The 12,124-nt window shown below is 48.0% G+C and overlaps 1 protein-coding gene across 2 annotated transcripts in view; it reads right to left on the bottom strand.

The window, feature by feature from the left end:
• Positions 1 to 11,777, bottom strand: part of NKX6-1 (NK6 homeobox 1) — a 331,973-nt gene extending 320,196 nt beyond the window's left edge. For both annotated transcript variants that reach the window (XM_081207297.1, XM_081207296.1), the window contains exons 1-2: positions 9,169 to 11,777; positions 6,691 to 6,863 (exon numbers count right to left, since the gene is read on the bottom strand). In XM_081207297.1, coding sequence (XP_081063423.1) covers positions 6,691 to 6,863; positions 9,169 to 9,826 — 831 coding nt within the window. In that variant the 5' untranslated portion in view covers positions 9,827 to 11,777. The remainder of the gene's footprint in view (positions 1 to 6,690; positions 6,864 to 9,168) is intronic.
• Between the last annotated feature and the right edge of the window lie 347 nt (positions 11,778 to 12,124).

Genomic DNA, 12,124 nt, shown 5'->3' with positions numbered 1-12,124 from the left:
TCTGAATATATTTTTTATTAAATATTCTTCTTGGCTAAGAATAGTACAAATAAAGTCTCTTTTTTCAAGTCCGTTAAATTCCCTTGGTCGGTTTAAAAGAAAGGAGATTTTTTTTAAAATGATTGTCAAAACAAATATTACAGAAACTGTGTGTGGCATGTGTGATACTAGGAGAGGCCTTCTCCACCCTCTCACACACAAACACACATTTGAAGGAAACTGCTCTTCTAAGTTGTTACTGGCTACAACATTTGCAAGCATTCTTTAAAGCGATTGAGTCAGGTCTTAATATATCTCTTTGCTGGAGATGCTACATTTAGCTCTCACTTCCAGATGATTTGGACATGATCCACTCACACCTGCTTCTCTGGAAGACTTTGTAAAAATGAATGGGAGGACAACGAATGGCATCTTCTATTGGAGGTGGCATCTGGGCAGGGCTTGAGGGGCAGTCATACAAGTTGGACATACAACATGTTGTAGTAAGTTGACTATGATGCCTCTAGTGGTGAACACTTTGCAATGGATTTAAGCAGCTGAAATGGGACACTTGTGAATGATGTGCAGTTTCCAGAACAGACATACATCACTCTAAAACTTGATTACCAACTATGAATTGGCTACACTACCCTTATGACAATAATTTGTTGAGCAATATCCCTGGGAGATCTGCATTGGCTCCCAGTACATTCCCGAGCACAATTCAAAGTGTTGTGCTGACCTTTAAAGCCCTAAACGGCCTCAGTCCAGTATATCTGAAAGAGCGTCTCCACCCCCATCGTTCAGCCCGGACACTGAAATCCAACGCCAAGGGCCTTCTGGCGGTTCCCTCATTGCGAGAAGTGAGGTTACAGGGAACCAGGCAAAGGGCCTTCTTGGTAGTGGCGCCTGCCCTGTGGAACGCCCTCCCTTCAGATGTGAAGGAAATAAGTAGCTATCTTATCTTTAAAAGACATCTGAAGGCAGCCCTGTTTAGGGAAGTTTTTAATATTTAATTCTGTATTGCTTTTAACACTTGATTGGACGCGCCCAGAGTGGTTGGGGAAACTCAGCTAGATGGGTGGGGTATAAATAAATTATTGTTATTATTATTATTATTATTATTATTATTATTATTAAGCATTTTTTAAAAAACAAACAAACAACCAAGCAGCTCTTGGTCATGTTCATGAACTTACTATTAATTAATCTGTTATTTTATGATCATCTGCAAACTTACTGCAGTAGATGAGGATACAAATACAGTAACAAGCCCAGGGTCCCACTTAGCAGAAGGACCCAGAAAGTCAAACACGCAGATGGTCTGAATTATCACATTTTTAAAATAAATTGAAAAACACACATCATCCTCTAAACCTTAGATTCTCAGGAGTCCATCCACTCCCCACCCAATAAGACAATTCAGTCCAGAGTCTAGCATTACCTTCCCAATTGCACTACTGCCTCCCATTCATTTCAGCGAGGTTTGCCCAAGGGAGTTTGCCAGTAGACAGGACTGTGCCCCTTTTCCTGCCAGTTGTAAGTGGCACTGTGAACTAACACTACCAAGCAACCGCTGTTAGGTCTCACCCAGTGTCATGATTGCATGGCTAGTACTGTTAGAGCAGCAATCCTGCAGTCTAAATGCACTTCCTCCATCCAACAAGGCAGATCCGTTTGCAGAAGGATTCTTAGGCATGCATGAGCAATACAGAGTAGATGTGCCTCTGCATGCCTATCCTCATGTGCATCACAGTGTGAATTCACTGGATGAATTCTGATATGCATGTGGGTCCCCATTCAGAGCTACTAACTTTAAAACCGAGTAGTCCTGGGAGTCCCGTTGGAATCAATGGAACTTCCCAAGTAAATGAGGTCAAGATGCCACCGGGCATCCCAATTTTATTGCTGCCACGAGTGATATTTTGGACAAATAGTCCAAATTGACTTTCCATATCCATATCACAGTGTGCACTGATATTTTAGCATTCTTTAATTATTGGCGTTCCTACCGCTGCAAATAAATCCCCTATTAAAAACTCAAATGAATAATAGTAATTTTGATAGCTGCAGCATAGTTACTCTCACTGCCAGCTTTCAAAACCATCAGCATATGATTCCCATCAGTGTTAACAATTATATCAATAACTGCTATCCGTTCCATGATTATTGTGACCACCGCAAACTATTGTAATTGCTGCCACGGAAATTATAGCATTCGCTTACTTACTCACTTAGCAATCAGGACAGACATATTCATTTATTGTTGCTGTTCTGCATAAGAACAATTGCTTCTTCAAAGACCAAGGAGCTTTCGCAAGATAGAGTTATTATTAAGAAGGCAAATATTAGCATAATGTGATCGCCAATGCAGTTACAGCAGAAGTCATGTTGATGTGTTGGAGTGATTTATTGCATAAAACGGCGTGAGTGCTTAATATAAGTACTTCTCAGTGCTTTCATTGTGGTTATGTTAGGGAGGCCAGATTAACCTCCTAGTTTTTGTACCCTTCTGCAATCCTGCAGTCCTATGCATTACTACTACTACTACTGTGATTTACTTCTGAGTAAACAGTAAGTCACACTACATTCTTTCCTTATTTTGCCTGCCCCATTCCTTCCATTCCTTTCACCCCACACCACCCTCCTGGCAAAATTTAAACTGTAGGCTTCTCGGGGCAGAGAACTGCACTGCCAATTTTTTCTTTGGCCTACTTGCCCTGTAAAGTGCCCTGGGCATTGGTTGTGCTGTATGTAAATTGTGACAACAACCATTAACATAATCTAGCTGATGTTCTGAGGACCTTTAAGTGCCACTGATTCGAATAGCAGAGGTGAGGATTTGCTTGACTCTCTTCTATTCAAATCAATGGCATGCAAAAGTATTTAACCGTGGCTGGATGGTGCCCAGAAATAGCATGTTTATGTCTGGAGCTAAGGAGCTTTTTCCCACCCTGATGCACTAACAACTTAATTAAAGGCTCTGTTCCCTATACCTTTGTTTCATTCTTTGACATTTTGTCCAAAGGAGCACCCAGAGCTAGGCTGTCAGCCTGCACAAATGATGCTTAACTCCTGTTGAAGACAGCGGGAGTTAAGCAGTCCAGCTGCGGCAGGATTGTCATAAACAAGCAAATGTTGATCTGTGCACTAAAACAAGCTTTTGCATAATAGTATGTAGGTTGCCTCTCATTTTTGTACTTTTTATTTTCTGCTAAAGTCTCTACATCCACACACCACTTCTTCTTTCTTCTCCCTTATTTGTTTTACTACTGTCTCTCTATCTTTTCGATTATTTGCTTTCCCTCCCCTCCAGACTAAAATGAAAATATACCAAGCTGCACTGCACTCCCCTCTCCCCAATCTGTCACACCAAAATATGCGCATCCTCATTTGTTATTGCTTTCCTTAAGGGTAATTCAAAGGGAAAGCTCTCCTCCTTCTTAGGTCTATAAATCCCTGGCACCGGGTGGTTTGAAAGAAGGGTACTCAAGTAGACTGTGCTAAAAGTAACCATTGCAACTCCCCCTGACACCCCCGCTCTACAATTAATATCTTTACACTCCCCCCCCCAAGGCAGGACTGTTGTTCTTTTAGATCTAACTACATTTGTACAAATGACCCTGTCTTAAGGGAACGTCTGTGGATTGAACTCAATGAGGCTGCCTCCGTTTCCAGTCCAGAAAGAATTGCTCACACTATGTTGTGAAGGGTTACTTGGGAGTAAATCTTACAATCCTATGCACATATGTTCTGTGCATGAACTCAGAAGTAAGCCCAGCTGATTGCAATGGAACTTGTTTCCAGGTGAAAGTGCATAAAATGATAGCCTTACTTGGGAGCAAGCCTCATAAGACCTAATATTATCTCCTTCGGATTAGATATGTATAGGATTGGGATCCACGTCTCTCTGAAATCAATGGGACACTTTTATCTAGTCCAGGAGATTATAAACACATTTGGCTGAGAAAAAGTTAGTGCTGCTCAACTTCTGTTCGAATCAATGAGATTTAAATGAGTCCTGCAAGTTTTTCTCTGGGAAGAATGGGTCCATAAGAGCTATGGGGTACAACAAATACATTCCATCACCTCTAATAAGACATCTCTCTAATAATACATCTATCTGCTCAGAAAATTAGGAAAGTAGCCTTAAGAAAGATATATGGCAAGGGAAAATATTTTTGTATGTAATAATAATAATAATAATAATAATAATAATAATAATAATAATAATAATAATAATAATAATTCCCCATAACTGCACGGTCATGTTCACAATACACATCTGATGCACAATACACTTTCCCCCCTCCCCAAACTCACTGCAATAAGTAGCTGGGGCTTCTGCTCCTAGTATATACAAGTACTTCAGTAATTTATTCACGTTCTTTCCCATATATTTACAGTGACAAATGAGGGTCTCTAGATAACTTCAGGAAGAAGAGACAATCTATAAAGGAACACTCACACACACACATCCAATCTGTTAAGCTACATTTGTTCCAAACGCTGCCTGGAGAATTTTCCCTTTGGAAAAAGGGGTGGCGAGAGTTGAGGGGGGTGGAACCCTACAGATACACTGTACTCGCATTACAGTCACCCTCTGCGACAAGGTATCTCCTCGTTTTCCCTTGATATAACCACAATCAAGGGAGCGGTGGAGGGCGGCCTTCGTGGGCTCTCAATCTACTTTTTATGCCTGCTAATTCTACTGTCTCCTCATTCTAAGGAATGGATCTCTGCGGCTCAAACGAAGGGCTCTGGGGTTCCATACACGTGCTAAAAATAATTCTAAAAATCAAAATCAGCCTGGGAGAGAAGCCACACGCAACCAAACTTTGCAACCATTACAGTGCGGCCCTACACGTGTCTACTCAGAAGTAAGCCCCACCCAGTTCAACGGACTATAGGATTGTAGCTTTAATAGTCCTCCAGTACAATCCTATAAATGTTTACCAGGAAATAAATCCCTATGAGGGTTCATCCGAAAATACAGGATTGTCATTTTACTGGAGCACTCGTTTCATTTTCCTGTTCCTTTTATGCAGCTACATAGAATGCTACGTATAAATGCATAATTATGTATAAAATACAGACTTTTGAATGCAGTCTCAGGGTCACTTTTTTTCTATAAGAACCACAACCCAATCACTCAGCATTTAAATCTGTTGCCTTACAGCTGAATACTAGATGTTGCTGGTACTTTAATATAGTTTTGTGGCTCCAAATAGACCGCTGGGGGGGGGGGGGACTTCTGGCCCACGGACCTAATTAATCTAATAATATAGAATAACCCATTTATTATGGCATCAGCTTGGGGTTTCTGGAGTCCATCTATGCATCTGATTGAAGTGGGCTTTGGTCCAGGAAAGCATATCCTATAATAAAGTCCAAGGCGTCCCAATACTCTTTGGTTGTTTCTCCTGGAAAAGACTTCACACGGCTACCCCTGTCTAATAAATACGTGTTAGGTGCAAAAACCACCACCGTCCAAGTGATGTCAGTGGCAAAACTACCCTTTGATTTAATGCCCTGGACGGAGCTCCGAATCCAAAGTGATCGCCTTATATGACTGCAGTCATTAATGCTGTATTGAAAGCAGTACTAAATTAGCTGCTGCAATCCACACACCGGAGCAGCCCCGTGGACTCCCACCGCGAGTGACGTGAGATTCATTGGACTTGGGCGAAACTTAGTGCCCAGAAATTGTTCCTCTTAATGACCTCCTCACTTAAATAGTCGCCTTCCGGTGGAAGGTCACTCTATCGAAATCCCTTTTTCTAAAGAAGTCTCCTTTCAGCTCCCTTGAAGACCCGACCCCTTTATCCACGGTGGCATCTACTCACGAGTAAATGCATTCAAGAGCGGGACGCCTATACTCTTTTCAATAGTTCTCAACGGTGTTTGGGATCGTGGTCCTTAAAAAAAAAGGAAATTCTCCCCTTAACGGTAGGATACTAACCCCACTTCTCCCCAAGTCATAAATATATTTCCATAAAAATATTTAGTTGGCCTTTTCTCCCAAATCATAACACGATCCAGAACAACTTTGATTTTATTTTTCGGAAGGGCAGAAGTTCTTCCATTTTATTACAACTTATTTCCGAAGTAAGAGATGGGCAAGAATGTTTACAAGCTGAGGAGGTAGAGGATCATTGGAAATATAAGAACATTTCTATTTCCTTCATTGGGGGGGGGGTTACTGGAATAGCACTAACTGCAAACAAATAGGTAAAAAATGTAGTTGTGGGCCAGTTTGTAAACTCAACAATGCTATAATTATAATTAGTAAGTATTTTAAATAATAGTAATAATAGTCATAATAATAATAAATCATTAACGAAAAAGCTGTACCTTACTCTTATGTATAATTATCTAAAGCTACAAATTAGGAAAAACAGCTTAGAATTTATATTTATATTTTCCCCTGTCTTTCAAAATCCGTGCGGCAGCAACAATGCGGTAACGAAAGGCACGCGCGCGGCCCCTCTGTCCATTGCAAGATGAAAGCGATATGGAGGGCACGCGCCCGATCCCTTTTGTTCATCCATATCTCCCTCTTATCGGCCGCATTTTAACACTCTCCCGCCCAGACTGAGCAGTGGCTAGGGCCGGCGGGCGGGGGGGGGGGGGAGAGACGGGGAGGGAGTAGGGAGGAGCGGGTGGGGGGGGGGCTCAGAGATCGGCTCTTATCTGACCTGCTACTCTCACCTTCACTTGGCTTTCGGTCATCCCCAGCGAATAGGCGAGCCTCGCCCGTTCCGGCCCGGCTAAGTATTTCGTTTGCTCAAAAGTCTTTTCCAAAGCGAAAATCTGCTGGCCGGAAAACGTCGGTCTTGTGTGCTTCCTTTTGCCGTCTTTATCCAGCAAAATCGAGCCTTGATCTAGAGGAAAAGGTCCGCAGGAGGGGAGGGGAGGGAGGAAGGTATATATGGAGATATTTATTATTATTTGTTCTTTTAAAAGCAATGGCCATAAATGTATACGCGCGCTTGACAGTCGCTCTGAGTGGTGCGGCACATATCCTTCTTAGGGGAATTTCCGCAATGGTAAACGGCCCTCTTTGAAGAAACTGCGACGGTTTGGGGCATCCTGGATTTTACAAACAGGTGCAAATCCAAAATGGTTTAGGCATTGAATCTCCTTCGGAGAAAGTTATGCAGACACACAGAGAGGGAGACGCAATTTATCGTTGTTCGCCTTTCTGAAAATAACGTCCATTCCGCCTCCAAGACTGATATTTAGGTTTCGAAAGTACTCCAAGGAAATTAAATGTTAACTCAAAACGATTAACTTTAAAAGATCAGGAGGATAGGGCATCTGAAGTACTCCACAGAACAATAAGCGTTTAGTTAAAAGATTTTGCCCTTACTTGCGAAACCAGAAGGTTCGCTCCTGTATCAAAGATTCCTCCCAAAAAGCAGAGAATTTTATATTTTTTAAAAAAACAAGCCGCCTATTTTCAACAGCGCAAGCTCTTCAAAGCCATGAAAGAAAGGAAAAACCCAAACAAGCAAGTAGCAGTCTTACACAGCTGAGTTAACCTTGTTTACTCAAGAGTAAACCCAAATGATTTGAATTAGATTTACTCCCCAGTAGCTCTGCATACAACTGCAGCTTAAGTCGTTTGTTTAAGAAACAAGGGGGCTTAATTCGCCACTCGCATTTCCTCTGAGAAAGGGCCAAAACGAATAACTAAAACTTTCCACGCTTTTCTTTCTTCCTTGCAGTCTAGATTTAGGGGGGAATGGGGTGACAGGTCGCCTTTAACCCTGTTGCTGAGATCCTATGCGCCTAACCTGGAAGTAAGACCCGCTAAACACTCTGGGAGTTACTTCCGAGTAGGATTGGGGCGCGCAGGGAAAACAAGCCGCTAGTGCGGAAAGGGGGAACGATCGTGTTTGCGGCAAATGTATCTTTTTTTAAAAAATAAACCAAATTGTTGATTTATTTTGCAAGAAGCAAAAATGTCCATCGCGTCAGCAGAGGCAGGACGGACGCATCCTCAGAACCGCTGGGGGTAAACAGAAGCAACGCGGCTAGTCAATTACTACTGCAAAAGTAGACAAAAATCACCGCGGCGGGAGAAGCTCCATTGAACAGCTTCAATTTCTGCAGCCGGGGGGGCAGGAGCGCCCAAAACCTCGCTCTTGCAGCACGGCCCTGTGCATACATGTTTACTTAGTACAAAAACAAAACAAAAAGCACCCACCCTGCAGTTTTTAAAAGCCATCCCTCAAAAGTGCAGAAGAGTTATTCTTGTGGCTCCGAGGTTCCGGTATCAGTTAAGCGGATTGCCTTGCAAAACCGAAGTTTCCCTCTAAAGTACTGCTGGAGTGGAAATGGACTAGAGGGCATTTATTTGCTACTTAAAACCTGTTTGTCCCGGTAGCAACTATGTAGAGCAACTGTGTCTCAAACTCCTCTCAAACTCCCCTGCCGGGGATGAGAGCAGCAGCAGTGCGCCAGTCGTGCCCCTTACCTGAACTGTCCCCGGGACCTTGTAAACAAGTGCGTGGCGTTTTGTAGTTTAGGGACAAGGCCGTGTCAAGGAAGCATGGGTCTCAAACACTGCATGGATGAGTGTGTGGGAGCAGATGGGAAGAGGAGAGGCAGTGCACCATATCCTCCCGGGTTAAACTACCCCGTCGCTGCTTATCCAGCCCAGCTCTCCAATTCCGGGCGCAAAGGCTGGTGGCCAGAGCACAACAGCCCGTTGCCCAAGGAAGAGGACCTTTGGAGATGACTGGGTTGAAGGCCAAATGACTGAGGGTCTCAGTACCCAATGGAGACATCTGGGAAGGGCTAGAGGAAATTGATGGGCGGCGAAAGGGGGCCCTAGAGGTCAACGGAGTCTTTCAATGGGCATATTTTGCGCGTAACAGCCACTGTGGGTAACCCTGGAGATTTTGATGGAGCGACTCTCTTTCTGTGACTTTGTCCCCATCCCATCCGAGGGGCCCCTGCCTGGGGGTCGGGGTTGTGAGGGCTGCGCTGTCCACGGAGCCACATGGAGACTTAGTATCCCCGTGCCCGGGAGGCCGCAGTGCCTAGTGGTAAGGGCTGCAGCTGGCGGAGACGGCTAGCTCGGGGTGCGCACTGCGCGCAGTTTTGTGAAATGGTTCTGGCGTTGGGGAAAAAGGGTCCCCGTGGGCAGGAAAGCCCCTTGAACCCCTCCGAGCTACTTACGCGGCGTGCAGGCGAGTCTCGCGTCCCTCCAAGGCGGGCTCTGCATCACCCCTGGCCAAAAGATGGGGGTCCTGCCGGGCAGCTCGGCCAGGGGCTTAGGGTAGCGCCCCACGGCGGCCACGGCGGCGGCGGCGCTGGGGCTGAAGTAGAGGCCCGGCGGGGGCGGCGGGGGGCTGAGGCTGCTGAAGCGAGGCAGCCCCGCCAGGAGGCCGGCGGCCGGCGAGGCGGACGTCGAGGAGGCCACCGAGGAGGAGGAGGCGGCGGCCGAGGAGACGGCGAGGGCGGGCATGGACGGCCGGCTGAGGATGTCGTTGATGCCGTGCGGGGTGGCGGCGGAGAGCTGCTGCGGGGGGGAGCCCAGCGCCGACAGGGCCCCCGCGCTGTGGGGCTTGAGGCCGGCCGGCGTCGGGGAGCCTAGCGGCGGCGAGGGAGAGGCCGAGGCCGAGGAAGACGACGACGAGGAAGAGGAGGAACAGGACAAGGACGAGGGTCCACTGGGAACAGCCGAGCCTGCTGTGGGGGGTGGCAGAGGGTAGGCCGCGGCGGGGTACAGAGGGGTCTTCATCTCGGCCATGCTGTGCAAGGCGGCCAAGGGGGGGCTGCTGAGCAGGAAGGCGCTCTGCCGTGGGGTGCCATCCATTTGCCCCACCGCCAGCATCCCCGGGCCGGGCGGCCTCCCAGGGGCTACACCGAGACGACCCCCTGCGCTCTCGGAAGGCCGGACGTCTGGGATTCGAACGGCAGAGGTGGGGACAGAACAGGGGGTTCCTCCTACTGGGGGCGGAGGAGGGAACCAGGGAGAAGGTAGTGGGACTGACCAGCCCCCCTAAAACTGCGGGAAGGGAGGGGGATGCTCCGCTGTTGGAAGGGAAGAAGGAAGAGGGCCTGATTCTCAGGGTACTGTGGAAGCGAGGACGCCCTGGTGTTGGGGTGCAGGGGCAATTTGTTCCTTGAGATTTGGGTACAAGGAAGGGAGGCTGTCTGGACTGTGGGTGTTCCCTGCTCTGGGTATGAGCAGCGTCCCAATTTGGGGGTTCAGGCCGCCTTCCAGGGTTTTCAGAAAAGGCAGAAGGCGGCGCGGGGCGCGGGGAGCAGTCCTAGTTCTGCGAAAGCAGGATGAGTCTTCCTTCTGCTAGGGGTGGAGAGGTCCCTGGTGTGTGGGCGCTTTGAAAAGGGGGTTCCCTGCTCTGGAAGGCTTGGGAGAGCTGGGAAGCATAGAGACAACACGCTCGAGAAATACACTGGGAGGTCTCCAGAATCTGGGGTCTCAGAGCAGAGAGTGGGTTGTCTGTGGGAGCCCAAGGTTTAGATCTCGGGGTCGTTCAGGAGCTGAGACAGAGATTCCAGCCTTGTTTCTTCCGAAAGAGGAGAGATTCGGGGTGCCCTGTGGTACAGCCACTGGAGGAGAGCAGTGTTGGGGGCCACTGTTCTGAAAAATGAAACTAAACCCCAGCCAAAGAAGATTATGCTGATAAAAAACAGAGGAAGGATTGGAGAGCACAAAATCTCAGGCTACTGCGAACAGTAGCCCTAAGTGGGAGGGGGGGTCTATCCTGATCTAAGGGTATCTAATGACTGGTGTCCTCTCTTAAGAGGGTGGGTGTTTGTAAGCGGCCCCCTTCTAGGAGCGGGGGTGGGGCGGGTGCGCAGAGAGAGAGAGTGTCTTGCTTTGGGAAGCTGGGAGACTGCAGAAGTTTTTTTTAGGGGGGAGTTCAGGGATGCTACGACGCCTGCTGGGAAAGATCAAAGTCCTTCAGTATTTAAAGTCCTTCTTTCGCTGCTTCGTCGGGGAGGGGGCTGGAGAATTGCGCTGAACTGAGCTTTTAAAAAATAAAAAAATGGGGGTTGGTGGGGGCTGGGTGGAGAAGAAGAACCGCCAAGTCTTTTGCCGCCACAAAACAAAACAAAAACCACCGTCCTGGAGCGGGGGTGGGAGAGAAGGAGGCGGGGAGAAAGGAAGAAATGCACATTCACTTGCAAGGCGCAGATCAAGACGCGGCTGCAGTTCCGGCCGAGGCGAAGGCTGTGGTTCCCGGCGCTTGCAGGCCGGCGGGCGAGCTGGACGGCGGGGACTCCCGGCCTTCGCCTCTCGGCGGCTGGAGGACGAGGAGGAGCAGAACTTCAGTGGATCCTGGGAGCCGGTCCTCTTGGCCTCGGCATGCTCCTGCCTCCGAGTCCGAAAGGGATCTCCTGCTGGCTCTCTCCTCCCGCCCGGCCTGGGGCTCCGAGCGCGTCTGCCTGCGGAGAAGAGCTCTCTGTTCCCGGGACATGGACGGATTTTGTAGCTTCGCTTCGCTCCTCTGGCCGTCTAAACGCCAGGAGAAGGTCCGGGTGCGCTCTTCTTTCCTCGTCGCTCCCCGAGCATCGCTGGACTGGGTCTAGCTTTTACTCCTCGGCCGCCTCATCCTTTTTAAAAATAAAAATCGCGACCACCTTCTCTCCCTTCTTGAATCTGCTTTTGCCGGGCTGGGATTTCGGCGCGTCTTGCTCTCGTCGCTTCTCCTCGCTTCTCAATCTCTCTTCCTCCGGTCTGACAGATCAAGACGCAGCCCCTCCAAGGCAATAAAACATTTTCATCACTCTCCCGGTCTGCTTTCGCTATAAAGGGGGCAAGACAAGAACTTTGGAGAGGCGTCAATAAAAGAAGCAGCGGAAGGAGGGGCAGAGGCGGACACCAGCCTCCTCCCTATAGGACCTGCCTTCTTTATGGGGGTTGGGGGTTGGGGGAGGAATCTGGAGAGAGAGGCAGGGAGATGCGGGCAGCCCAGCCCTCCCTCCCTCCATAAGGGGCGGCGCCGGCCAAAGGCTCTCATTTGCATATTGAGCGCGGACCCTGTTAAGTTGGAGCGCCGGAGGAGACTCAGAAGGAAAGCGCGCGCAGGGGGTGGGCGGGTTGATTGGTTGGGGAGGAAAAAGAGGAGAAGAAAGCGCGTCCGCGTCAAATAAATCTGAGGAT

This window comes from Podarcis bocagei (genome assembly GCF_964188305.1).
Source record: "Podarcis bocagei genome assembly, chromosome: 9".
Classification (NCBI taxonomy): domain Eukaryota; kingdom Metazoa; phylum Chordata; class Lepidosauria; order Squamata; family Lacertidae; genus Podarcis; species Podarcis bocagei.
The sequence above is the reverse complement of the archived record's forward strand: the minus strand, read 5'-3'. Positions and strand labels throughout refer to the sequence as shown.